Raw genomic sequence first — 27,596 nt, 5'->3', positions numbered from 1 at the left:
TTTCACTCAGAAAAGTGCCAGTTTGGGGCTAGAAAAATAGATTTTGGGTTTTTTAGGCTGATATTTGGGTATAAATGTGGGGAGATGGATGGGAAAACAGCTTTTGTGTATCTGGGGGGGGGAATAAAACTCTCTGAACCCACAACACTGCCTGGAGAGGATCGTGTCAGTGGGCCAGGGCACAACCAAGCAGTGGTGCCTCTGCTCAGGACCATGGGACCTCCGGGACCCCCATGGGGCAGGGGAGGGCAGTGACCCTCTGTGGGGCTGCTCCTCTGCTTGTGGGGAACCAGCTCATTGGGGTTTGCAATGTGCCAGGAGGGATCCAGTCTGAGCTGGGGGAACTGATGCTGCTCCGCTTCCCATATGTGAACCAGCCCCAGAACGGGTCGGGGAGTCCCACACCTGAGTCCTGAGCAGGAAAAGTGTGGGGCACTTCCCCCCTTTCTGATGCTCACTTTATAATTCCCCTTTGAGCACATAAATACCTAAATAAAGGGGAAAATGCCTTTGCCATGGGTGATGCCATGGGTGCAGAGCCTGCCTTGGCTGGTCACTGGCCAAAGATCCAAGGGGTGATTGGTACTCCCCAAGGGCTGGCTGGGGGGTTATCATCTTGGTTTCCCATTGCCAGGGATAGGGGAAAGCTGTCGCTCCCTACGGAAAGCACTCGGCTCCAATGGGAGCCCAAAACTGCTTGGGAACAAGCTGAGCCTCCCAGGATTCCCAGTCCTCCGAAAGGGTTGGGCGAAGGCCTGGGTTAAGGCTTGGCTTAGCCCAGAGCAGGGCTCACAGCGGGCTCACACTGGGCCTGTTTGTCACCTTGATGGGAGATTTTGGGGGGGGCAAAACTGATGGTTTCACTGGGGTCTTTGCTGGGCCCAGCAGAGCTTGCAGCTGGGGGGACCTGCTTTCCATGGCACAGGAATTCCCGATCCAGACTTTTCATTCAGAAATGGATTCATTTTTAAAACAGTTTTCATGTAGAAAAATAAATTATAGGCGAAAAAAACCAAAACCAAAAACCAACCAAAAATAAAAACTCCAGGTGCGTTGGAATACTTTTCATTCCAATTTTCAAAGCTCTTTTATCTGCCCATAAAATGGAAACTACAAAAGAGCTCCCCTGGGAACTCGGGGTGCAACAGGGCTGGGGGCTGCCGGCATCCCCATGTGTACACTGGGGTCAGCGGCGCACGCTGGGGGGGATGATGCTCCCCGTGCCTCAGTTTCCCTCCCGCGATCCCCCCCCCCCCTCCATCCGCAGCGCTGCGCCCTGGGGAAACCAATTAGCGCAGGCGTTAATGAGCTAAAGCACGGGGTGGGGGGGATGCTGGGAGTGGGGACACCGCCTCCCTTCACACCCAAAGGGGTTGGGGTTGGGGGGGGGATGCGGCCCCGGGAAGGGAAGAGAAGGGAAGGGGAGGGGAGCGGGCGGGGAAAGCGGCTGCACCTGCTTTAGAGGAACTATGGTAGGGCCGGTGCCCGCCCCGCGCCGCCGCGCCCGCGCCGCTGCCGCCGCCGCGCCGAGCCGGACCTGAGCGCGGCCCCGGCCCGGCCCCGGGCTGCCCGCGCCCCGCTTCGGCCCGGCGCCGCCCAGCACCGCCAGCAGCGCGCCAGGCCAGGGGCGGCGGCGCCGGCGCCCGGGAGCCCCCCAGCCATGGCGCGCCGCTCCTGAGCCCCGCCGCGCCGCCCCGTCCAAGTTTGGGGGAAGCGGAGCGGAGCGGGGGGGGGGGGCGGCCGCATGCCCGCCGCTGGACCCCGGCGAGACCAAGGTGGGTGAGAGCGAGCCCCCGGCACCGCCGCACGCCGCGGCCAGGGGGGCTTGGATGTGCCCCCAGCCCCGCCGGCAGGTGTGGGGCACGGACCCCCCCACATAAACCCCGGTTCTCCGCTCCCGGAGCGCTCGGAAGTTTGTTGCGGCGCCTGGACAAAGGGAGCGGGGCCGGGGCGCGGGGTCCTGGGGGGCTTGGGGCAGTCCCGACGCGGGGTCCCAGCTTCCCCTCCCACCCCCCCTTGGGGGTTTTATCGCCTGGCGGGGGGGGTTTCGGGGACCCGCGGCCGGGGTTTGGGGGGGGGAATCGGGCATCGGGAACTCGCGCTGCCGGTGCCGGATCCAGACCTGCTGGGGCCCCGCACCGGGAGGTGGGGGGGGGCACGGCCCTGCTTGCCGCCCCGGGCTCCCTTTGTTGGGGCTTCCCATTCCCCCCCCCCATCCATCTTTTTCTCTTCACCAGTTTTGTTTTAATTCCGGTTGTTTGGGGCGCTCGGGTCGGGTTTTTTTCCTCCTTATTCCCTTTTCTTCCCTCCCATCGCATTTTAACTGAGCCCCAGCCCCGCCGCTCTGTGCTGCGGGCGCGATCCCCTCCTTTGGGGAGGAATCAGTAAGTCGGGAGCCATCCCTTAAGTTTTGAGGTCGCTGGAGAAGCCGCCGCCGTCCCCGTGAACCTGCGTCGCTCCTGGGGAATCCTCGGCGGAGCCTGGAGTAAGCACTAACCCCGGCAGCGAGGTGAGGGGAGAGCAGGACGGGACGCGCGGCTGCGGATGGAGCTGGAGAATATTCCCGAGCCATCCCTGCAGGTTTGGATGCCGGAGGGGGTGGCGGGGCCGGGAAGCCCCGCGCTGCGTTCGCCCGGTGCAAAGTTTGGGAGGCTTCGGTGCTGCTTTGTCTGCGGGCAGTGGGTTTGGGGGGGGGGGGGGGTTTGTAAGCTCCACACCGTGCCCGGTACCGGTTAGGAGCCCGCTGCAGCGACCACCGCTAAGAGCAGCAACAATAACGTGTTCGGAGGGAGTTTGATCACGGAGCTGTCGGCTTCGGGGAGTTCAGTGATTCTCGGGCTAACGCCGTCCGACTTGTGGAGCCGGGAGCAGCCTCTTCCATCCCCTTCCCACCCCGGTGTCCGCTTCTTGTCGCAAAGTTCGGCCCTTTCTGTTCTCCCCGGCTCCATCTCGCTGTCCGGGGGATGAACAAACGCGCCTCTGTCTCGCTGGCCGGGATCGCTCGGAGGTTTCTTGGTGGTAAATCTGGTTTGAGTTGGCAGGCGCGTTTCGGAGGTGTGCAGCGGAGAGGACAAGTGGAGCGGAATCGGGGTTTCTGTTTCCATTTGGGAATGGTTCCTTTTTCTCCCTTTCTTTCCCCTTTTAAAACGACCCGGACCGCGTCTCTCCCTCCTGGGCACTTTTTAATACCAGCAAACAATGCACGGAGGAGGAAGCGCACTCCTGCAGGCTCCGTGGTGCTCGCAAAGTGCCCGCTTGGAAAACTTGCTCCAGGGTGGGTTGGTTTTTTACTCTTAACGTAGTCCAAGAGGAATTCGTGTCCGAATTGAGCCTCGGGGGCTGCTCCATCCCCATCGCTCCGGCTGCGAGCCGATACCGGGCGATTTCCCTTTTCCCACCCTCGGAACCGGTTCAGCAGCGATGGAGACCCCAGCGCTGTAAAGCTGTGGGGCATTCGATAAAAACCTGATCAGTTTCTGCATGGAAAGGGTTGGTTTTAACCCAAACCAGAGGCAGGATTTACTTTGTCAGATTTCCTCTTATGTGTTTAGAAACTGACCCGAGGAACATCCAGCACCGTGCTGGGTGTTGGATTCCCGGCGTGCGGCTCGGGCACGGCACGATTTCGGGTTCCCCTTCCTCGATTCCCTGTATTCCCAATTAACTGTAGTGGTGTCTTGGGCTCTTGTGAAAATCCAACTCTAAATGGAGTGTTATTTTTTAGCATTATTTATAGGAATTTCCACTCCACCTTAAAGTCTACTAAAAAAAAGAACAAATCCGATGAGCCCCTGGGGCTGGGTGGATGGAGAAAATCATCAGATTTGGGAAAAATTTCCCTTTTTCCCCCTCCTGTTTTTTCCTTTCATTTTTTCCTGTTTAATTTTTTTCCCTCCCCTTCACGTTGCTTAAATCAAGCTGGGACTGGGGGAGAAGGGGCAGCAGTGCCCGTGCTGAGCTGGGGAGGCTTTGTGAGGGCTGCGAAGCCTCACAAAGGCAGGAGCAGGGGGTAAAGGGGGGGATCAAATAATGGTCCAGGCTCCGGGTTGCAGATACTCCTGGTTTGGGGGTTTTAAGCTCTTTTTTAATAGTAATCGATTAGTTATTGGGGGGGGGGTTGGTGTGTGTTCTTTTTCCCCCCTGTCCCAAGCTCCCATTGGGATGTTTGGTGTGGGGAGGGGGCTGCTCCCATGTCCAGCATCGCTCCTGCCACAAACCCCTGAGAAACTGGCAGTGCAAAGTTGGACTCGGTGGTGGCGGCAGGGAAAAAGTGCAGGAGAACGGGATTGGGGTGGAAAATCCCCCCCTTAACATGGGCACCCCGGGATGTGTTGCCCAACAGGGCTGGGGGTGGCAGGTACCCCCTGGATTGGGGATGGAGGATGCCTGGCTGAAGGAGGGGGGGCTCAGTCTATGTGTGCCGGTGGGTAGAAGGCTGGGAAAAGGGAATGAAATGGATTAAAGTTGCTGTTGGAGGAGGGGGTTGATACACAGACCCCCCCCAAATAACATAGGAAATATCAGTAAATGCCGTGTCCAGCCTTAGCCCCATCCCCGATAGTTGGGTATCCATAGGTTTTACGTCCCGGTTTGGGAAGGGAAGAGCAGGGCCCGTTACAAACAAATCTGTGCAGTGTATAAAATGAAGTGACACTCAAACATCCAGTCGGGCCCTCGCCCTTTTCTCTCCCAGTAACCCGGCAGGAATGCGAGTGCACTCGCTTGTGAAGTTGCTGCCCTGGAGTCCGGGAGCTTTTCTTCTCTGCGCCGGAGAGGGGGATGCTGGAGCTGGGGGATGCTGGAGCTGCGCTGGGTCTCGCTGGGGGGGTTCGGGGCTGCCTTTCAGGGTTTGCTTTCCTTTTATTTCTTACTCCTCCCTCCCCCCTTTTTCCTCTTTTGTGGGGCAGGCGGAAGGGGGAGAGGTGCGGAGCTGGGGTTGCCTTTGTAGCACAAGGTGGGGGGGAGCTGTGCCCCGGCCGGCACTGGGTTAATTCTTCCAAGCGGAGAAAGGCGGGAGAGCCTGGGGGTCCCGGCTTTTCTTCTTGCTCCTTTTAAAGTAACACCCGTTTATGGCTCTTTGCCTCGTGTTTTCCCACTGCCGAGTGGGGTCTGTAGCTGGGAATACTTGGGGGAATTCTCTTCATGCATGGAGAAGGGAGCTGGGGCCGTTTATCCCCTTGGTTTGGGAGCCTGGGAGAGCCCCCGGGTTGGAGCTGGCAGGTGGTTTGCGGGGGTCTCAAGGGGATGCTTGCAGCCCCCATCTCCCCGGTGGGCATCAGGGTTTATCCCGGGGTTTATCCGGGTGTTCCCGCTGTGGCCTCGCCGTCACCTGCTGCTGCTGGAAGTGGAAACTTGAAATTTCCTGTCCCGTCCTCTTTGATTTCCAGCTCCTCCGGCACCGCCGCGGGAGTTACTGGGTGCACTGGGAGCTCGGTGCTGCCCCGGTGGGATGCTCTGTGGGCATCTTCATGTGGAGCAATGAGCTGCGTTAGTGGGAAGGAGAAATGGGGGGCATCAAAACCACAGATGCACTCGGAAAGCTGCGTGTTCCCCTCGGCGGAGGTAAAACCCCTCCGTGTGCCACTGGAGCCCGTGATGCGCTCACGGAAAGCACAGGGGTAGATGTTGAGAACAACCCAGGGCTGTGACAGCGGCTGCAGGGTGAAGCTCTTCCATGGGGAAGGACTCGCACCCGTGTTAGCCTCTTGCAAAACCTCCCCCTGCTCCCTGCGCTGCACCTTTTAAAGTCAAATAGAACTTGTAGATCAAGATGGGGCTGGGCACAGCTTGAGAAACTTCCTAGTGTTTTATTCCCCCCCTCACCCGCAATTGTTTGTTGTATAAAATGCATCAAAGCTACTGCTCGAGCATGGGGGTTTTAACTTTTGTTAATTCAAACCCTTTTGTCAGTTGCAAATCTCGGTGATAAAATGCGTTGGTGGTGATGGTGCTGCCTGCGACTGAACTGGGGAATGGCACTGGGAAAGGGAAGAACCGAGAGGCGAAAACGGAGAAGGAGGAGAGCTGCTCCCTTCGGAGATGGGAAGCGTGGTGCTGCTGAGGAGAACACAACCCAACAGGTTTTACTCTATAAAGATCCTGCTGGAGGAGAGATGAGATCTGGGAATGGAGCTGGACGGGAGGCATTAAGGGATTCCGATGCCTTGTGCCGAGGCTGTAACGGGACGTGGTACCCGGGCAAGGGAGTTCTGTGTGTGCGGATGGGCACTGGGAGTCGGGATCCTTTCTCCTTGTGTTTTTTAAGGAATAGGACAAGCAGAGGCTGTGTTTGCAGCGGCTCTGTGGAGCGCTGCGCTGGGGCGAAGGAACCTGCTGTCGGTGTCTGTCGGTGTCTCCTAGCCCTGGTTAACGTTCGCCACCGGCTCGTGCCCTGGCAAGTTGGCTCTAAGTCTATAGCGTTGTGTTGTGTCGGTGGGAACGCTCCTCCTGTGGGTCCGGATGAGCAGCAAAAACATCCTTGTTTTGTAGCGAAGCAGGGAGTGGAGCGTGGCTGCGGGAGGGGATTTCACCCGGTGCCGGCTCAGCTGCGGGCTCCGGGGCGTTTGTCAGCAGCCAAAGGTGCTGTAATAAAACTGTTCTTTGGGAGATCGTGTTCCAGACCATGGAAAAGTGCGAGGAAACGTTTCTGTTTAAGGTGCCAAAGGAGGAAAAGCTCCTGGGGTGGGGGGGGTTGGCTTGGAGGGGATTGGGAAAGTGTTTGTTCTGCCTCATTGGCAAACCTTGGTGCGACCGGTGTTGATGGGGAGCTGGTGATGGGAATGGGGGCACTGATGCTGATGGGAAGCAGGGGAGCCTCAGCTGATGGGGACATGTTGTGTGTGTTGTGCGGCTGGTGGGCAACTCATGAGATGCCGTCCTGGGGGTGTCTTTGCTCAGGCACCGATGCTCCCGTCTAAGCAAACACGGGATCGGGATCAGCCGGGATGAGCCGCTCACCCAGAGCGGGGGGTGTTGAAACATCTTATTTCAACACACCTCTGCCAGGTCGCTGGGTTTATCCGGGGGGATTTAGCTGTACTGAGGCTAATAAAGGCATAAAAGAAAGGCATAAAAACCCCAGCAGTGCCGGGCAGGGCCAGCCGAGCATCGTGCTGCAGCCTGACTCTGAACCCTTCACTTGCTTCCTCCCAGGCATGGTTTATTCCACAAAGTAGATTTTAGGTGAGTGACTTTCTGCCTGCCTGCTTATTGTGAGTCTGCAAGCTGGGGATGCTCCTGTATTTGTCCTCCTGTTGCAAGATCTGGATGGGGACCACCTAGAAGAAGCTGTCACGGGCTTGGGAAGAGATGTCTTCAGCCTTAGGAAAGAGGGACAGTGGAGGAAGGATGGAGGTAGGTTGCTCAATGCAGAATACAAGGCCAGAACCTGTTTGCAAGCAAAGGATGTGGTGGGATCCGTTTGTTCAGGAGCTTTTCCTCCTTCTGGTGTTCTCTTGACTTCAGTTTTCTCCTTGTGAGTTGTTCCCTGCGGCTTCTTACTGGGAATTAGTAGCCCATCACTTTGCCCATTGACTCAGAGCACAGATCCCTCTGTGCTTGAGCTCACGGCTCGGTTGAGTGCCACCATCATGTGCCAGGATCACAGCACATTCCTAGGCTTGGCCACTGTGGGATGGGGTTTCCAGCACGAATGATCCCGCTTTGGCCACGCGGTACTGGGTGCTGCTGGGAGGATGCTGCTGGATGCAGGACTGTCCCTGAACCCTGCAGGGGCCCTTTTGCAAGGGCTGGCGAAGCTCATCCCAAAACTGCCTGCTCTTAGGCATGGGTTGGCCTGTTAAAAATGGAAAGAGGAGAGAAATTGAGGGGTGGGGGACAGAGGGAGAGTGTCAGGAAATGTGGGGTTTGAAATGATGCTGTGCCGGGTATAGCTGCACAAACCTGGTGTTGCCGATGGGTTCTGGTGGGGGTGAGGCTGTGCTCTTGGGAAGCGCTGTCTCCAGCTTTGCCCTTCTCCTGGGCTGTTCCCAAAGGATTTGCACTTTCTCCTTTTGCTCTCCAAGCTGCTTTCCACACAGCGACGTCGCTTCCCGACCAGAGCAGTGCCACTTTTACTGTGGATGTCTGCCATGGGATGGGGTTTGTGCCATGGGCAGGGAGGGGTATCCCCGTCTCCTGCTTATGCTGCTCTGGCTTCGGCTCTGCTGGCGCAGGATTTGGGAAGCGGGGCTGGCCCACATATTCGCTGTTAATGAATTAAAACCTCAAAATCGACAGGGTTCCTCATTTGGAAAACAAAAGAGGCGTTTGTGCCCTGCTGCGTGGGGAAATGTGGTGCTGGAGGAGGAGGAGGATGTTGGTGCTGCTGCTGCTGCTGCGCATCCCATCGCTCCCCATTTGTCTCAGCCTCTCAGCACCCGCAGTCTGGGGCACTTGTGCCTTCTCCTGCCCCAGTGGGTCCCATCCTGTTCCTCTGCCCCCTGGACCGGGTGGTGGGTTTGTAAGGTGCTGCTGGCAGGGGGCCTGGTTGCTCCCCACTAAAGGTGTGAAGCGGATGAAACACCAAAAGCATTTGTGTTGGGGCGATGCTGATGCTTTGCGAGGGGATGTGGGGTCCCCTCTGTCCTGGGAGCTTCTGGTGTGGTGCCAGGTTTGTTTCATCTCTCTTGCTGGGAGGTTTGTGCTGAAATCTGGGTCTGAGGTTCCCTGGCTCCTTTGCTTGTCCTGGCAGCAGGATGGGGACCCCTGGGGCCGGCTCTGCCTGCCTGGAAGGATGCTCGAGACTCTCCAGATGCAGGTCAGGGTCAGCACAGCTCTATTCAGGTTATTTGTGCTGCTGCTTTTAAACCAGGTTTTGTCTGTACCTCTCATGGCACAGCCTGCTTTTAGGGCCTGTTTCAAAATCCATTGAAGTCTTCCTGTTGGTGCTGGTGGGCTTGAGCCCTGAACAAATGTCCCTTTCCTTGGGAAGTGGAGCTTGGTTGAACTTTGGGGCTGTCAGAGCATCCCCATGTGCAGATCCTGTACCACGGGGGTGTTGCATCAGTGCCGACACGGGCATCGCTGCTTGTGTGGCTGGGCAGAAGCAGTGCCAAAGCGATTCCCCTGGCTCATAGAGCTGGTGGCTTGAAAAGACCCTGCTGAAAAGGCCAAATCTGTTTAGAAATGCAACAAGATGAAGTTTAACAGGCGAGGGGGCTCGTTTGGGTGTTGGTGGTGGCTTTGGGGCAGGTCACTCGTGTCCCCATTGCACTGGAGCAGCGGATGCCGCAGTGGGGAGCATCAGTGCTGCTGAATCTCTTGCTGTGGATTTGGGCTGCTGTGGGCACAGAACCTTGGGGACACGCAGCTCCTTTCATTGCAGGATTGGTCCTTCTAAACGCAGTGGAGATCTGTGCTGGTCCTTGCTGTCACAGATACAAATGCTCTGGGAATTCCTGGGGCTGGGAATGGGCAGATGCTGGTTTTAGCCTGAGGTTTAAAATCATAATTGGTGTTCTAAGTTACCTGGCAATGGTCTGTGCTGGGGCAGGTACCAGGGGCTCACGGGTCACGTCCCTGGGAGAGTTGGTGACCCGGCTGTGTCCGGATGCTACATTCCGGTGTCACATCCTTCCCTCACCCTCATGTGATGAGGTTTGGTCTGGGAGGAAGAGGGATGTCCCCTGGGTTGCTGCCCTGCCCGGGGCAGCCGGTGATGGAGACCTGATGGCACTGTGTCCTGCAGACAGTGGTCATGGAGCACTCACTTCCTGCTGGGACAGGGTTATCAGTGACCCTGTCTGAGCAGGAGATGCAGAAAGATGATGGGACCTGATTGTGGAGGAGTGGTGCTGCTGTGGGGCATGGAGCCCCAGTGCAGTGATGGGGGGGGTTGTGTCAACGCTTCCTTTGGGCACCCATACAGGAGATGCTCAGGGTGCTGCTGTGGCTCCCATCAGCCAGCGGTGAGTGGGCACATCAGGAGACAACTGGGCACTGAGTGCCATGAGGCCCTTCCTGGCCCAGCACCCATGGGTGCTCTCAGGGCCTCTGGGACTTGGCAGCCGGAGCTGTGGGCTGGGCGAGGTGCGGGATGTTGGAGCTTGCAAGGGGTGAATCATAAACTGGGATTGTAAAGAGCAAGGATTATTTTGAAGAGGGATAGGGGGAGGAAAAGTGCACAATTTCCAGGGGTGCTTTGCAGGGAGGATGCATCGGCCCCCTCAGGAGCAGTAGAAATCTGTGGATTTGCTCTGTGCTCTGTCCCACACCAGCGGGAAGGTGTCGGTGGCTTCCTTGGCCACCTCAGTACAGATCACCGCAGTTTACTTCATGCTCCCATTGCTCTGTTCCAATCCATGAAGGAGGGATGTGCTGCCCAGTTTGGGAAGATGCTGCATCCTTATGTGCAAGGGCTGAGCTCAGGATGCCCAGGGCTCAGGAGTCTGGATTGGCATGACCTGGGAATGCCGTGGGTGACACCAGAGTGATGCTGCGGGACCGGATCACCCTCCCGTGTTGCCAAGCGGTCCAGAGGGATGCTGAAACCATGGAGTGCGCTCCAGGAATGCAGGGGAGAAGCTCTTGCTGCATCTTGCACTGGGCAGTGTCACCCGGTGGAGGGTGCTGGAGGAGGATGCTCTTCCCTGGAAGAGGATGTGGCAGCTGAACACGGCTCATCCAGCTCACACAGAGGAGCAGCACGGGGGACCCCGGTGATCTTCTGGCTTCAACACAGGTCTGTGTAGGGAAACGCTTCCCCTGGCCGGAGGGATGCTCCGTGCCTCTCCCCTGAGCCTTGCTCTCATCCCAAGCGCCCTAAAAAGTTGAATGCACCTTCCCAATCCCTGCCCGCAGCCACCCATCACCATTCCCAGTGCAAGACCCCAGGACAGCCCAGTTCCTCTGCTGGGGGTGCTGCTTCCCAGCTTTTAAGAAAGCCCTGGAAAAATCGCTGATGTTATTCCAGTCGCTGCTCTGCGCAGGGCTGGTTGTGTGTGCGGCTGCGATGCCGGGGCAGAGCAGGAGATGGTGAGTCCATGTGAGATGGAGCCGAGCTGTGCAGGAATCAGATGAGGAAGGATGTTTGGAAGTGCTGCTCCGGCGGTGGCTGTGAGACGGAGCCGGCCTCGGGTCATGCTTGCCTCTGATTTGGATGCAAAATAATGGACTTCAGACCAGGAGTTTGAAAATGCCCAAGGATAGTTCTCCCCCCCACCGCCTTTCTTCTTCTCCCTCCTCGTGAGCAGCATAATTTCTGGATGGAAACCAAGCCTCTTCCTGCATAAAAATGGGATTTGTGATGGAGGGCATCAGTGTGCAGCAGGGAGCGCATTAAACAGAGCGTTTTCTGGATGAATTTTTGCACAAACACGACGGAGTCTGGGAAAACTTGTGGCATCCGAGTTCCTCCCTCCTGTTCCGTAGGCACCGGGACTTCTTTTCCTCCCTTCTGGATTATTTAAAGGCCAGAAGAGACTTTTTGCATCCTCCCATCTGACTTCACACAAACTCAGCTGGAAAATTCCTCTCGGGTCTGACATGGGAGCTCGTATTCCCAGTGCTGGTGGCTCTGCCATTGCTCCTCGTCCTGGTCCAGGTTGTCCCTCTATTGCTCCAGGTCATTCTCTTCCTCCCCAACTCTGCTCTCACCCTTGGCAGCCGCCCCTGATGGGATCAAGGGCCAGGGCAGGGGGAGCTCCTGCAGCTTGGTGTTGATTTTAGGAGCTTCCTCCATACACACCCCTGCCCAGAGCCTTCCTCCGCTCCGGTGCTACCTTTGCCATTCCCAGGGCTGCTGGGTGCAGTGGGCACATCAGGATGCTTCCCTTCAGCCCTCCTCTTCCTCAGCTTCTGTGCGGCGATGTCCTTCATCGCTCTATCCAAGAGGATGAGCCCTGCTCTTCCTTGGGTGACCGAGGCTCTGGTAGGAGGGATACCCAGGAGCATGGGACCGTGTTGGGGTTGTCTGCATGTAAAAGGGATGGAGATTTTGTGTGTGCCCTGGATGGGCTCGGGGCTCTGCTGCAGCAGGAAGGCTGGGTGAGATGTGCACCATGGGCACGTAGCCGTGTTGTGTGTGTTACTGATGGGGTGTAAAATAACGGGGTGAGCTGGGCATGCGGGCAGAGACATAACCGTGAGCTATGATATGCTGGAGGAGCCTTGGGGAAGCACTGGTGTGATGCTGGCAGGGATGGACACGGTGGCTGGCACCATGTGGAGTGATGCCAGGGTGATGGCCACAGGCTGTGCAGCAGCGTGTGAGCTTGCAGCAACAGCACCACGGTCCTTGCACTGTGCTGATCCCTGCTTTTGGGCTTGGACTCTGCTTGGCTCTCGGAGCATCCGCTCCACACCAGCAGTGTGAGGTGCATGTAATGACTGTGGTAGGGTTTGGGAGGGGGCTGCTGGAAGCGCCACGTCTCCATACCCCGTATCCCATATGGAAGCACGGAGCGGCTCTCGGCAGTGAGTTTGGGGGAATCTCACGTCCTTCCTCCTGTGGGTTTCTTTTCTCATTCTTTTCCTGGGAGTTTGGAGGAATCTTTTACTTCTCCATGGATTTTCCCCCACCCTGTTCATTACCATCTTTGTTAATTAGATTGTGATGGGGCACGGTCTCTATTCAAAAGAGAGAACCTCCGAGATGCGTTGTCACGAGTGCGATGGGGGGGGAGAGACCCAAAGATGCTTGAAAGAAATGACTTTAAAATAATTCCTTCACAAAGCTCTTCACAAGCAGAACCCCCCCATTCCCCCCCCTGCATTGAGACCCCCCCAAACCCCCCCTCCTAATTAAACGATTTGAATTTCCCCGTTAACCGCTTGGTGCTTCCCCGGCGCCTCAGATGATTAGAAAGGGATATTCATTTATGCCTTTTAAACGCCGCCCCGATTAAAATCAGAGAGATTTTTTTTTTTTCCCTTCATCAAAATCTAACATCCTTGAAAAATTAATTTGATGCCTCTTGTTATCAATTAATTGAATCTCGTTGGGAGAGAGGCTCGTGCGGCGGGTGGTTGGAGCTGGCCCTTCTGTTCTTACTTGCTTTCCCCCCCTCTCCTCTCCGTTCTGCTGCTTCCAAACACTGACATTGTCCAACTCTTTTTTTATATATATATATTATTTTTACTCATTACATAAAATAAATGAATAAAACTTGCTCTCTCTTCCCACCCTCCTCCCCCATTCCCTCGAGTTCCTCTGTATGAAAGACCCTTTTTTCCCCCTTCCTTTCTCTCATCCCTCTTTCCTATAACTTCCGAGTCGGGAAGGGAAGGGGGGGGAAGAAAGTTGGGGCTTCAGCAATCTCGTGCGTCGCAAAGCGGCCAGCGTCCGTCTTTCTTCCTTTCTTTCACGGGGGATATTGGATGTTTCATTTGAATCTCCCTCTTTTCAATTAAAAGCTCACAGCTCCTGCTCGTGGAGCTGCTCTATTCTCCGGCAGCCGGGGAAGCGATTTTCCTTTCTTTAATACTGCAGCTCTTCCCTCGAGACGGGCTCTGCCTGCCTTGCTTCTTTCAATAGACTGTTTCTCCCTCTATTAAACTTTTCCAATCTCCGTCCCTTTATTTTCTTTTTTCCTTTTCCCACTTCTTTTAACCAAAAAAAAGAGAGGACAAGTTGGAACGTTTCAAGAACTGGGTCATTCAGGAAGTGATTTGAATCGCTTGAAAACCAGGCGTGCGCTTCGTTCCTGCTCTCTTTGGCGTGAGCTACCTGGTTGCTTTTAGGTTGAGTCTCTTCTTTAGTGCCTCTGTTATTTATGTCCCGTTGTGAATTTGGGGTTGGAGGCTCGGGGATGACTCCGGTGAGTGCCGAGGGCATCCCTGCTCCGGTAGGGAACTGGTTTTGTTTCCTATGGAGAAAGGGTCTGTGTTGGGTGCTGTTGGTGCCTGCGGGATGCTGGGGTGAGGGATGTACATGGGGTTTCTCTGTAGACTCCCCACAGATGGTGCCTTGAGCAAGTCCTGACTTGGTGCCATCAGTGCGGGCATCCCCCCTGTGCTGTGCCTGCCCCATCCATCCCACCCCATTGTGGTGAGGGGATGAGGTGTCCTGCAGGTCAGGGATGCTGCGGCCTGTGCTCACTTGGGTGCCTCCTGCGTGTAGGTTGTGAGGGTTTGGGGCTGCTCTACAGGTGTCTTGAGAGCCTGCCCCATGAGCCCAGGGGCCTGCAGGGCTGTGTCTGTGCTTCGGGACCTTTTTCCATTGAATTCCCATTTGGCACACGCTGGACAGAAGGAAAGCCAGGTTTTGGGTGATGGGAAATTGGAGTCCACGTGGGCTTCCCAGGGCTCAGGCTCTGCCCTGCTACAGCTGCATCCATCGGGCGTTGGGTACCAGACCTGCGGGATGCTCCAGCACAGCAGCAGTGCACCACAACCTGCACCACCGGGTGCTGCCCCTCGGGGTCCCCTGATGCAGCTCCCGAGCAGCGGGGCTGGAGCCCCCCGTGCTCCACGTCACTATTTAATTAGACATCCCTGATTAACAAAACTTGGCGTTTGCTTCCTCCTGCCCTGTCTTCCCTGGCTCCGAATCAATGGCTTTGATATGCTAATTAGGGAGTAATTTAATTTCAAAAGGCCGCAATTAACAAGGGTGTTGTGGACATGCTGTAGTTAAGCAGCGTAATCTAATTTGCATTAGTAACAAGCAGGGACTAATTAGAAGCTTAATTAGACACTTAGACGGCTCTTGTGTTTATTTTCCTAATGAGATGGAGTGGGGCTCTTTTTAATCTTTTCAAGAGCACAGCGAGGGAAGCGCAGGATGGAGATGGGCGGATGGAATGGGATGGATGGAGCAGGATGGAGCAGCCCCGGCACGTGCCCAGCCTGTGTCCAGCCAGCCCCCCCTTCATGCTGGTTTCATTTTCCTTGCAGCTTGGCAGGGAACGGGAGCCGTGCCAGCCGTTGGCAGCTCTGGGGATGCTCTGTGTCCTGGTGTGGATGGTTCGCTGGCGTGGGCACCGGGAGGAGGATCTCCCATAGGATGCTCCGGTCGCGGTGTCCTTGCTGGTGCATGGTGCGAGCTCCAGAGGGAAGGATGCTCTGAGGAAGATGCGTTTTGGAAAGGCAGAACTCAAGCAGGAATAGTGCTATGTCGCACTGACTGGTGTGGCTTGGTCCCCAGGGGCTTCCCCCATTGGTGATGCTCATGATTCCTGGCTGTCTGAGTGAGACGACCAACCTTTTGGGGAGAAGAGCCTTGCCGTGGTCATTCTTGCCTGATTTCTGTGCAGCAGCAAATGAGCGTGGCCAGGGCAGCGAGGGCACAGGGGCAGGTAGGTGAGGATTGCTGCAGGGTGAAGGTCTGTGCACCCGGAGCTTGGTTCTTCCCAAAGAAGTTGCTGGGAGTGAGATGAAAGTAGGAGATGAAAGTGCCCAGAGGTGAGATCCCATTAAAGCAGTGCCCAGGCTTAGCCAGTCCTTGGTTCCTTAAATCTCTTCTAATTTACAGTAATGCTCTAGATTCGTTTCAGCTCCTCCAGACTTGTATTTTAATCCCCTTTCCACATTTCCATGTGTTTATGTGTTAATTAAAGGGTAAAAAGCCACTCACGGAGCAATCCCGAGCAATCCCGGCTGCTGCTTCTCTTCAAGCCAAAGCCTTTTAAGATTAGCCAGCCACTTCCTAAAGCCTCGCGGTGCTGGATCCGGATGGGCAGGTTGCTCAACTTTCTGTAGCTCGGAGCAGATCCGGTGCCTGGGATCAAGCCTCCCAGAGGAGCATCCCGCTGGACTTCCAACGGCTTTGAGGGATTTGCTTGGTCCGTGCTCCTCCATCATCTGCTGGTACCTGCAGGAGAGCCCTCACGGTGCTGCAAGGCAGCCTACAGCTCCCCTCCAGGGCCTGGCAGGGCTGGAGCTGGGAAGGCAGGGTCTGGAAAACTGCTTTGGAAGTGGGATGTAGTGGGAAGGGTGGAAAAAGCGTCTGGAGCATCACTGTAGCGAGCTGCTTATACACATGTGCTGTCACCTTGCTAAATGTGGATCAATGTTGGGAACTTGTTCAGCTCGGGATGTGGAGTGGGAAGCGTTTTCCCGCTGGTGTTTCCCACTGTTCAACCCCATCCCTCCCGCGTGGTGCCTTTGAGCTCTTTGGGTTTGGATGCGGGGAAGCTGAGGCTGAGGGGCATGCAGTGCTATTGGCACAGGGATCTGCTGGCAGCAGGAGGTGCCCATGATGCCGTGTCTGTGCACGGTCCTGCGAAGGGCAGCCCAAAGTTACAGAGCCCCAGAGGACCAAGGTATTGAGGGTAGTTAAAAATAGGAGAAGCTGCTGCTTAGGAGCTTATGGGCTCGGCTGTACCTGTTTCTGTGCGTCCCGGGGGCTGAAAAGCTCTATTCAGTTTTCCTGTCTGTGGAGCTGAATCGGGTGGAGAAGCAGCATCGCTCCGGTGGGGCTGGATGCTCCAAGATTCCTCAGGAGCTTTTGGGGAGAGATCCCGGTGTGAATGCTTCGTCTGCTGTTCCTGCTCCTGAAGCCCCCGTGTTCCTGGGTGCAGATCTGTGCTTTTGAGTCCGCCGGCTCACTTGCCTCTGTGCTCATCCTGCTCTTTCTGCTCAGCTTGGGAAGGCTCCATGGCGATGCTGGGCTCTGTGGCACGGCACACACGTGGTGCTCCCATGGGACATGGGGAGCATGGCACAGGCGTGTTAGGCACATGTGCATGCCATGTCCAGCAGCCCAACGAGCTGATCTGCCCCCTCTCCCTGGCAGGGAAGCTCTGGGCATCCATCAGCCTGTTAATTGTGCTAATCAGAGAGTGTGGAGGTGTTAATTGGCAATCCCTGGTATCGTGCCTCTTTGCAGCGAGGAGGGGGTGTCAGTAAAACTGGATTGATGGCTTGGCGTGGCGCGTGCACTTCGCAGGTTAGCGGCGAGTCAGGGGTGTCAGGGAGATGTGACTGCTCAGATGAAGCAATTGTTAATTAAAAAGCAACAGTAATTAATATCCTCTCATTGCCATATGGTGCTGCTCAAGGTTGGGGGATTCTTTACCCTCGTCGTAGTTCTGTTTCCCTTTGTCCCGTGAAAGGTGCATGTTTAAGGAAAAGGCAGAGCACTCATTCCGTGCGGTGGTTTTGAGCCTGAGATGGGGATTAGCAATCCGTTTGTGTAGCCTCTGTGGTTCCTTCCCATTAGAGGGGTCTCCTCCCCTTCCCTCTGAAGTAAAACCACCCTTTTCTGCTTCATGTGGGTGTTGTATCCCTGTGGAGACTGTCTTGTCAGGGTCCCTGCCTTAATGCCTCGGGGAAGTCTGATCCTGATCAGACCCTCTGGATACCAGCGTATGGAGAATCCCTGAAACGCTGGCTGTGTTTAAACTAGAACAGATGAAAAGCAGGAGCCGGGATGCTGTGGCTTGCCCCATCTATGCACAGGGATGCTCGAGTCGTGCAGCCGGGTTTTGCTCCTTCCAACGCGGCTTCAATCATCCCAGCTCAGTCCTGGCTGGAAAACGCTTGTTCCCGATTTAAGTCGCTTTCAGAGCGTTGCAGACCCTGGCTTCGCTCTTTTTCTTGAAGGTTTTGTAGAACTTTTATATGAATGGAAATATTTTCATTATTATTATGACTTTCTTTTATGACTTCCCTTGCAGCGCTGGGAGCGCAGACACCAGCGTCCCGCAGGCTTTGCGAACGGGAAGTGGAGTTTTACTAGACTTGGAAAGGGAACCCCTGGCCTGGTGTCCTGGGAATCACCCGGCCGGACCCCAGCGCGGCTCATCGGCTCCAGCATCCCGCCTCTGGCCGGGCTGGGGATGACAGAGCGAGCCCACGGTCACAGCTCCTCCACCAGAGGAGATTTCCTCCTAATTCCCAGTAGTTACGCTTCAATTTGTGCCCCGAAGCCAGGAAAATTTTATATCCTTTCCAAAACCTTTTTTTTTTTTTTCCCCTTTTTTTTCCCTTTTTTAATACTTCCTGTTGTAACTCTGGATATTCTTGTTCTCCATATAAAAGTCAAATCGCTTTTTGAATCCCGCTGAGTTTCTGGCCGGGGCCGTGCCTTGTGACTGCTGGGCAGGGGCAGAGCCCGGCGTTCCCGGTGAGGCCGCTTGCCTGCTCGAAGGAGAAGGAAAAGGGGGAAAGAAACAGGAATAGCTCAGTATTCCTGCAGGCTCTTGTTTGATTTGGGCAGGGGGAGGAGGTGCTTTCTTCCAGGTCCTTTTGCTCCTGATATCAGCGAGCATCCCCATCCGTTCCCCATACTTTCTCAGGAAGCTGCTCCAACATTGCCATGCTCCCGCACAACCAGAGCCCAGTAATCCCGTTACCAAGCCGCCCTGCTTGGGTTTGGTAGCACCAGGCTAACAGGAGGGAGCCAACAGCTCCACATGGGAATTAATGTCAGTCATATACCCTGCGGAAATGACTTTTGAAATGCATATAATCTCCAACATGCAAATGAGAAGCTTGCTTCACCCTGTTTAATATGAATGATCAGCTTCTGAATAGCTATTATTACACGCCACATTTCAGCAATTATGTTGTTCGCAGTTTGTCTTTCTGTCTTTTGGGGCGGGGAGGGGGAAGACAGGGGGGAAAAGAGAAGAAAAAGGCAGAGAAATGGTATCTCTTCTCCTGTCCCTCTTTCTTTATTCCCCTCCTGTTCCCAACTCACCAGCCGGCTGCGAACGGCGGTGAGTGGATGCCGATCCCGCTCCAGCACCCGCTGATGGGGAAGGAGCTGGATTGAATGAGATCAAACTGTATCCTGTGCTGTTCCACAGAGCAGAATGTGTGTTGGGAAGCAGGGAGAGACCCCCTGCCCTGGCAGGGCTCCCTGTGAGCCACGGGTGTTGGGGCTGGATGTGGCCGCCAGGGCTTGGTGGCTCAGGTTGGTGCTGGATGCTGTGGTTGTGTTTCCTCCAGTGTTAGCCGGGATCTGGGATGCTCAGGTTCCCAGCTGACGAGCTCCCTGCTGACCAGCCCAGCAGAGCAGGGTCTCTCCATGTCATTGCCTTGAAGCCAAGATCCCAGCTCTCCTGCAGCCAGACACACACTGGGGTGCAGGCGGCTGTCCCAGCCCGCAGCTCTCCCGGTGCTGGTGCTTCCCTCCGGCTCCGTGCGGTGCCTCAGGAGCTCTGGTGGCCGAGCTGAGCTCCAGCCCTGAGGCTGCTGCTGGCATCCCATGGACTTGCAAGTGTTATGCTGCTGCCTGGTGAGAGGGAAGCCTGGAACTGCATGCAATGAGGTGCAAGAACAGCCACATGCACTGAAGCGCCCAGCTCAGTCCTTTGATGGTACCCAAGGGGTGCACGGAGGTGCCAGGGATGCAGGCAGGATATTCCAATGGGTGTTTCCTGAAGCACCCCACACTCTCATTCTGCCATGTCCCAGTTCCATTCGGGTACCTTTTGAGCTTCCTCATCTTGATGGCAAACTTCATGCCAGGGAAGTGCTGGTTTGTGGAAACGTGTCAGCTTTGCTGGGATTCTGATGGTGAAATGCATGGCCCGGCTCCACATGCCTGGGGAGCAGCCTCGCTGTCTCCAGCGCCTCAAAGTGAAATATTTTGGGATTCTGTGAGAAATGCCTGGATTCCTGGGGTTTTGTATCTTGCATCTGGCTGGGAGAAAGCTGAAACCACGGTGTTTTCCAAAGGGATGGGTTGCACTTGTTTTCCTCAGTGTTGTACAGCGCGTTCACGGCAGCTCATGCTGCTGCACACTTGGGTTATGGAGTCAATTGAATGTGGCTAAAGCTGGCCAGGGTTTGACATCGGCTCCCTGCTGGACCTCATGGGGATGGGAGATGGGGCCATGTGGAAGTAGGGCTGCCAAGCAGGGGTTTCATGCTCTCTCCTCCTCCTCCTCAGGTCCTGCTAGCAAGTCATGATGGTTGAATCCGCCTCGGAGACGATACGGTCCACTCCGTCCGGCCAGAACGGGGTCAGCAGCCTCAGCAACCAGCCCGATGGCGGCGGCACCGGCGGCGCTGCAGCGGGTGCAGGACGAGAAGGAGCCACGAGTGGGGAGACCAATGGTGAGATGAGCCCTGTGGAGCTCCTGCACTTCCAGCAGCAGCAGGTAGGAGAGACACCCTGCTTCTTACCAATGTGAAACCCAGGTTTGGGGGTAGCGCTGGATTTGACCCTCCTCTCGTCCCCCAGGGCTGGCACCAGTTTTGGCCATCCCTGATGAAGCTGGGGTGCAAGTGCTGCTGCCTTTGGGGGACACATCCCTAAGGAGATGGAGCCCATTGGTCCGGTGCAGTTCGTGGGCTGGTACCTTCTGCCCCAGAGATGGCTGTGGTTTGGGGTGGTCCTGCCTGCTCCACTCCCAGTGGGCACAGGGACCCACACAGGGTGCAGGAGAACAGGGAAAAGACCTGTTGGATGTAAAATCAGGAGCAGGTTTTCTCTGGGTCTGCCTTTGGTTACCCAGGAGGGTGCCCAGAGGTGGTCCCCATCCTTGGGGGGGGGTGCGGTCCTGGTGCCTTCAAGGTAAAGAATTAACCTCACACATCTGAAAATGTGGGACTGCCACATGTGCATGGAGCAGCTCTGTCCCCTCGGGGAGCTGCGTGGCCCACGTTCTCCCCTTGCATCGTGTGCGCTGTGGGGAAGGGGGGCTCTGCGTGCGTGCCTGCAGGTTACCTTTCAAAACAAACTTGGGCAAAACCATAAATTTCCCTGCTCGGATACTAAATAAGGCAATGATCCCTGCCTGGGATGGAGATCGCCTCCCTGAGCCATAAATTCCAGCGTGAAAGCTGTAAAAAATTGCTGTGTCTGATACTTTAGTAGCGAGTGCTGTAAATCCATTACCTGAATAACAGCCGTTTCTCACGCAGTTAAGCCCCCGTTCCCCTGATCTGAAGGCTAATCATGCGTGTAATGCTGCTGCGAGTCACCCTGCCAGGGAAGGAGCCTGCACGGTGCACATCAGAGGATGGGCAGGCACCGTGGTGGTGAAACAGGGTCACCTCCTTGGCAAAATAAGGGGGAAAAGGGGTTTTTGCAGCTGCTGTTGGCTCATCCCTGTGGGCGCTGCTCCCACCCTGCCCAAAGTACATCCTATGTTTGATTTGCACCCTCTTGCGCTGCTTCTTTTGGCTTCCCAGTGTAACTGCCCTGGGAAACTCACTGGCACATGGAATTGTGAAGGGTTTGGTCAACTTCCAAAACCAAATGACATCCGCAATGACAGCACCTTGGGAAGGGGGAAGGAAACCATCCAGAGCGCTATCAATCTTCATGCTTCAGGGAACAGGCTGAGCACCAGCTGGGGTCAGGAATAAATGTCCCCATATAGAGAGCTTTGCACAATTAGGTGCTTTATGAAGGCGTTGCACCATCCTTGGGAGCATCCCATTGGCGCAGGCAGGATCTCGGACCACTGGGCTCTTCCCATCTCACAGCTCCTCCATCCCGGCTCCTGAAATATTGGCCCTCAGTTCTTATCTAACTGTATGAAATCCCCCCAAAACCCATTTGGGAGTGTGGAGGGGTGGACCCCCCCACTCAACAAGCCCAACCTGGCCTTGGGGGCCACTAGTGGCTTAAAACTGTGTCTGTAGGGGTTCATTCCCTGGGGGCTTGTGCTCTGCCCTCTGTTTTGGCTGGTTTTGCACCTTTGGGTGACGTGAGCTGGACTGGACCTTTTTGGGTATCCACAGCCTCCTTTTGAAAGGGTGAAATCAGGTACCCTGGTGCTTGTTGGCAGGGATTTCTCAGGTTAAACCCCACTTTCTTAGTGCTGCTTGGAGGTGGGTGCCCTGGGTGGGAGCTGGAAGGGAGCTGTGTGTTTCATGAGGTGTTTGGGGACCCCTTGAAGCTGGTTTGTGGCTTCTGGGCAGTCCCAAGAGCAAAAGGATGGGGGTGTCCAGCTCTGCTTGCACCTTTGTCACCCTCCTCCTTGCGCCTGCTCTGCCTGTCCATGTCACTGCAGAGCATCCTGCGGTCTGGAGCACCTGGAGGGAGAGCAGGAGCCCGATGGGATGGGGTGAGGAACAGGCTGCAGAGCTGGAGCATCCCCCTCTCCCTTCCCTCCTTCCTTCCCCTCTCCCCCGCAGCCCAGGGGATGGTTTTCAGGTTAAATCCCTGGACTTCAATGGTGGGGTTGGGCTGAAAAGGTTGAATAGCGCCTGCTGGCATTGTACCGGGGGTGGCAGAGGGGAGAGGTCGGATGGGGGCATGGGAGGGCTCCCACCGCTGTTGCTGTGGGAACGTGGTGAGACCTCCAGCACGGGGACATCCTGCAGCCGGGCTGCAGAGCATCGCTCATCACTGAGCATTCATCAGCTTTTAACGTGGGGCTGGCCCCTTGGCCCTGCCATGATGGGTTCCCCCCACCCCGGACCCCTCAGCTGGGGAGGGAACAGGGGCACCAAGTGATTGGGATGTTGCATCCCTGCAATGGGAGGAGGATGAGGGATGCGCCAGCTTGGGACTGGGGATACAGGGGAGACCCATGGGTGGGCATCGCACATGGTGGTGTGCCGAACAGGAGCTGCTCTCCCATAGTTTGGGTCTCTTCAGGGTTTCCTTGCATCCCTACAGAGAATCCCAGGTTCCAAGCTGAACCCCGGAGCTAGGGTTTAAACCATGGGGTGCAGAGACTGCAGCTTCGGGAGTGCAAGGTGCTCGGAGCAGGGATGTCCATGGGGAGTCACGGGGAAGATCCCCGAGCATGGCGGCTGCATGGTAGCGGTTTCCAACTTGTTATCCTATGGAAATGGAGCCATCTGGAAAATCATCCTTCGGTGGGGTTTTATTATGCAAAAAGAAATTGTAGTTTATGGCAGGCACGTGTCGGAAGAAATGTGTAGTTATTAAACAAAAGTAAGACTTTTGTCTTTACTTGAAAAAGAAGCAAATTGGACTTTTTTTGGTAGTTAAAGGGGGGGAGGCACTTCCCTGCCGTGGCACAGATACTGTTCCATAAAGCATGTGATCACATCTCAAATATATTGTGTAATCCGCTATTATTAGGGTATTTCAGATAAAATGAGACCGGAGCACTTAAGTAAAACTCATCTCTCCATAGGTGCCTTGGTTTATACTTCCTATTTTACGGAGTACAAAACAAGGAGGGGTTTCCCTTCTTGTTACTCTCTTTTTCCCTCCGGGGGTAGGCTTGTCGGGAGCATGTTCCTGGTGTTCTTCATTAGTGGGAATGGGTTTAACCCCTCGCCTGGCAGGATTGAAGAGGCAAGAGTGGAGGAAGCAAGTCCGCAGGCATTAGCGTGTGCAGCGATGGGAGTGCAGCCGGGGCTGCTCTGCTGTCAGAAGGGCTTTCTGGGGTTTTTTGCCTCCTTCCCCTATGAAGAATTATGTCATTTTTGTGAATTCTGATCTTTTTGGAGCAGTTTGGTTCTGGTTAAGCCCAGCCAGGGCTGGGCTGGGTGGAAGCGCTTCTCAATATGGCATCATTTACTGTTAATATCCAGCTAAAAATACCCATGTGTGTGTGTTGTTTTAATAGCTCTAATTCTGGAATGTGACGATGTCATTTTTATGAGGCTAGTGTAAAATTATTCCTTTTTTTTTTCTCTTCATGTTTTTTCATCCCTTCCCAATCTCTTTCTATCCTCAAAAGGGACAGAGGGAAAAGGGACGATAACAGACTGTCTTTGTAGATCCACTTGCTGCCCCATTCTTTGCACAGCTCTTGGTTTAGTGTCATTTTTAGGGTGGCTTTTCACTCGCTGGACATTAAAACCCCATTGCAGTGCTTTGATCCCATCCAAGTGGAAAATCCCACACTGGCTTTGGGCAGTTCCCACCATAGGCCAGGCAAACCCGCTTTGGCCCCAGCACCATAATTATGTGTGTGCCCTCCTAAACTGAAATACCTGCTGGGATGAGGGAGGTCAGGAATACCCTGGGCAAGGTTGTGCTATGGGATGGAATGGAATGGGAGCTGCTGTCTCTGCTCCTCAAGCACTTCCATCACTGGGGCTGGGTGGGACATGGTGGTCCTTGTGGAGGTAGGGATGTTTGTGGTGTTTGTCATAGGAAGCCAGCCAAGAGGTGGCCCTCGTGGGGAGCCTCCATCATGGACAGGGGTATCCCACTGGCCAGAGCACGAGTGTTTGGGGGAAGTATTAACAATAAGCCCAGGTACACTTGGGGGAAGCTGGGATAACGGGCTGCTTCCCTGCTGGAGGAGATGCAGTGGGTTTATCCAGTGAACTGAAGGGATTTGGCATCCCCAGGGGGAGATAAGAATCCCACAGGCTGGGTACTGCAGTGTCCCCTGCCCTGGCACAGAAGCCTCTGCTCCCATGGGAGCAGCTTGGAGCTGGTCCTGGCAGGGTGGCTGCTGTCTGAGCAGAGCATTCCCACACCTGGGATTAATCCCAGGCGCTGTTTCGTTACTGACCCCTCCCTGTCCCATACAACCTGGTGTGTTACATGCAGCATGGGGCAGTTAGGGGCCACCCCCAGCAGAGTGCGGGTCTCCATCCTCTTCCTCAGCACTGAAACCTGCTCTGGGGAAGGGCAAAGCCGACCAGCAGCAGCTCCTGATGGAAGTGTCTGAGGCATTACATACTTTTTTATGGGATAATTTGCTGATCAAAGGGAGCCATCCAGGAGCATGATGAATTTGACACAAGCCATTCGTTCCTAATTACGGGTAACGTGCTAATGGTTCTTGAATAACACCATGCAGCAGGATACAGGGTTTTAAATAAAAAGTCATTTTTTTCCCTCTGGTTCACAGAGCCAGGAGGTGGAATCCCATCCACTCTGCAAGGCAGGATTGCTTCCTTCTGCTCCCACATCTCCATGCAAAGGAGAGGATGGGGATGCGGGTGAACCATCCTTGCTCATCCCTATGGAAAGGCTGCACCCAGCTGCAGTCCCCTCTGCCCTGCAGGGTGAGGGTAGCGAATACAGATATAGCACAGGGCTCTGCATCCCCAAACTGGGTTCTTGGGGTTCCAGCTGCTTCATGCAACAGGTCTGCAGCGCCGTGTGCTGTTAGGCACAGCATCCACAGGCTGAGGTGGACTTGCTGCCAGTGATGGGGATGGATGGATGGAGGAAGGGAAGGAGGGGGGAGCTCCGGGTGCTGGGGGGAGGCCCCCATGTGCAATTGTAAGGCCATGTCAGTTTTGTTTCCTGTAAATCTTGTAATTTCGTGCTTCAGAGCACAGCAAAGTGAGAGCCAGCGGGGAGTGAATTCAATTCCCCCCTGAGAGCTGATGTGGTGGGGACACGGTGGCACCTGGGGCCAGACAGCGTTTGGGGTTAGAAAGGGAGACACTGGGAGAAGTCCTGCACGGTGCTCGGCTTGGACCCTGCTTTGTGTCTGTTTGTCCCCTCCTTGCTGTGCCTTCCGTACCCGCTGCACTGTTTGTTGGGCTGGGGCAGCCTCACCAGCTCACCTCGGTGAGATGCTCCTTGCAAACATGGGAGGGATTTCATGTGGTGCAGGTGGAGAACCAGATCCATGCAAACCTCTGTCCATCGGACACATGGCAAAGGCAGCTGAAGCTCGAGCAGCCGGTGTGCACCCAGGGAATGGTCCAGCACCCATCCCTGGATGAGTGCCTTGGGCCTGCTGTGCGCTGAGCAGCGTCGATTGAATCCCTCCACCCTGGGCTTTTAAAGGGAATTACTGTTTTCATTTCAAAAAGTAATTAAACTATCAGACCTTGAGCTGTCATAACTGTCACATAGTTTTTGTGTTCACATTACTGATGCACATCTATTACCGTTAATAACAGGGAAATAACATGCCCGTGGAGAAGCGCGCCTGTGTCAGCTCCAGGACGTGGACCACGGGCTCGTGCCATCAGGATTCCCAGCAGCAAATTGCAGTGTTTTGTCCTCATGGATTTTATGCTTTAGAATCGTTTGGAGTTTGCAAGTTGAGAGGTTGTGCAGGGCTGGAGCATCCCCAGCAGCAGACAGGGATGCTCAGGAAGAGGCAAGGGGGCGCTTTGGGTGCACCCTGGGTGCATTATAGAGTGCGATGTTAGGATCCCATCTGCTTTTGGATCCTGATCTTTTAGCTTTCTTGAGGCCACTTGGTTCAAGGCATGTGGTGGCAACTGCAGCTGGGGAGGGCAGAGGCTGCCCTGTGCTGTGACTGGGGCACAGCTCTTGGGTTTGGGGTCCTTGCAGTGAAATGATCATGGTCTGAATCTGCTAAATGCTCTGCTCGCAGCCTCCACTTTCAGCAGTGGCTTTAAAATCCCCTCTCGTTTTGCAAGTGCACTTCTAATGCCTGTCCACGTGCAAGGAGTGGGTCGGATGGATTCATCCCCCAAAACCCCCACGTGGGGCACAGCTCGGACAGCCTTTGCTTTAGGTCTGTTCATATGCTCTTCCCAAGCAGCCCCCTGCAGGGAGAGGCACAAAATGGGACCTAAACCCCAGCCCTTTGGTGGAGCTTTATTCCTTGTCTTGGCTCCTGATTGAAGCCCCTGGTTTGTGCCATGCTCACATGTGGCCAACTCCTTTCTCCCCACTGTCTCTTTGCAGGGCACTGGCCATGGCTCGCTCATGGCTGCTTGTGCCTGCCTGTGTTTCCACAAGTGCTTTCTATCCATTCACGTTGGTTTCTCCCTCTTTTACCTGTTGTAAACCTTCCCAGCGAGGCACCTTCATCCTGCAACCAAGTTAAGGAAACCCTGAACTCTTTATAGGCAAGCATCCATAAAAATAAGCAGGTTTTGTGTTGGTCACTTGTGGGAGTTCCTGATCTCCTCCTGCACCACTATAAACTCCATGGGGATGTGTTCATGGGTTATGAATTCGGGGTGGAATCCTGCACTTGGCCTGAGCCGAAGCTGGGCAATGAGGGGGACTTCCTGGGGCTCCGGTGTGGCAGTCTGATGTGAAGTTAGAGATGGGAGCTTTAGGCATAAGCAACAGTGGCTGCAGCAGGAATGTCCTGGTGGCTCCATGCAGAGGGGGAATAAATCAGGGAGCAAACCCCTGCACAGGACCTTTGGTTATGTATTGGCTGTGCTGAAAACCTGCTGAGGCACAAAGATGCTGGACCTGGCAACTTGATGGAGATGGAGAAGGGCTTTTGGAAGAGGGCTGCCCCCAAGCCCCTGTGGCCCTCAGTGGCTCTGGGGTTGGAATGGTTGGTCTGTAATGGGATGTACTGGTCATGCCCTTCTCATACATTGCTTGAGGAGGAGGATGAGGCGGGCAGCCTTCCTCCTGCCCACCCGCTGTGTCTCTCTTGCAGGCTCTCCAGGTGGCACGCCAGTTCCTGCTGCAGCAGGCCACGGGGCTGAGCTCCCCCAGCAGCAATGAGGGCAAGCAGCCGGCGGTGCAGGTGAGCCCAGGATGTGTGTGTGTCTTCCCCTTCCCCATCACCCCCTTCCCGGGGAGGGCTCAGCTGCAGTCGGGTGCTGTGGGAAAGCACATGCGCAGATGTGCATCACCTCTGGCTTCGGGATGCCTGGAACATGCCAGGAGCCCACAGAGAGTTAAATTCTCTATATATCTCCAGATATCTCTTCTTTTTGGGGGGTTGTGGTCCCCATTGTGTGCTGAGGTGGTGGGAAAGGGTGATGCGAGGGGAAGGCTGGCTCCAGGCGAGGTGAGGACTGGGGAGAGAAGGTCACTGGGGAGAGAAGGTCACTGTGTATAGTCATCCCTTGGGATGGCATTTGGATAGGAAGGTGTGGTTTCCCAGGGTCGGAGCACCCCAGGATTGATG

At 55.4% G+C, this 27,596-nt stretch overlaps 1 protein-coding gene across 3 annotated transcripts in view; it reads left to right on the top strand.

Moving 5' to 3' along the window:
* Positions 1-2,357: 2,357 nt before the first annotated feature.
* FOXP4 (forkhead box P4) overlaps positions 2,358-27,596 on the top strand; it is a 49,858-nt gene continuing 24,619 nt past the window's right edge. The window contains exons 1-3 of one of the 3 annotated variants that reach the window (XM_061362977.1): positions 2,358-2,580; positions 19,781-19,991; positions 27,120-27,209. In XM_061362977.1, the coding sequence (XP_061218961.1) occupies positions 19,797-19,991; positions 27,120-27,209 (285 nt within the window). In that variant the 5' untranslated portion in view covers positions 2,358-2,580; positions 19,781-19,796. Of the gene's footprint in view, positions 2,581-7,223; positions 7,354-19,780; positions 19,992-27,119; positions 27,210-27,596 lie in introns of those variants that run through there. The other 2 variants (XM_061362976.1, XM_061362978.1) reach the window with 2 other exon arrangements.

Source organism: Neopsephotus bourkii, unplaced genomic scaffold (assembly GCF_033783945.1).
Source record: "Neopsephotus bourkii isolate Nb327-2 ecotype Australia unplaced genomic scaffold, CSIRO-AGI_Nbou_v1 NB_1139, whole genome shotgun sequence".
In the NCBI taxonomy this organism is placed as follows: domain Eukaryota; kingdom Metazoa; phylum Chordata; class Aves; order Psittaciformes; family Psittacidae; genus Neopsephotus; species Neopsephotus bourkii.
This window is presented reverse-complemented; position numbering and strand designations above follow the sequence as displayed.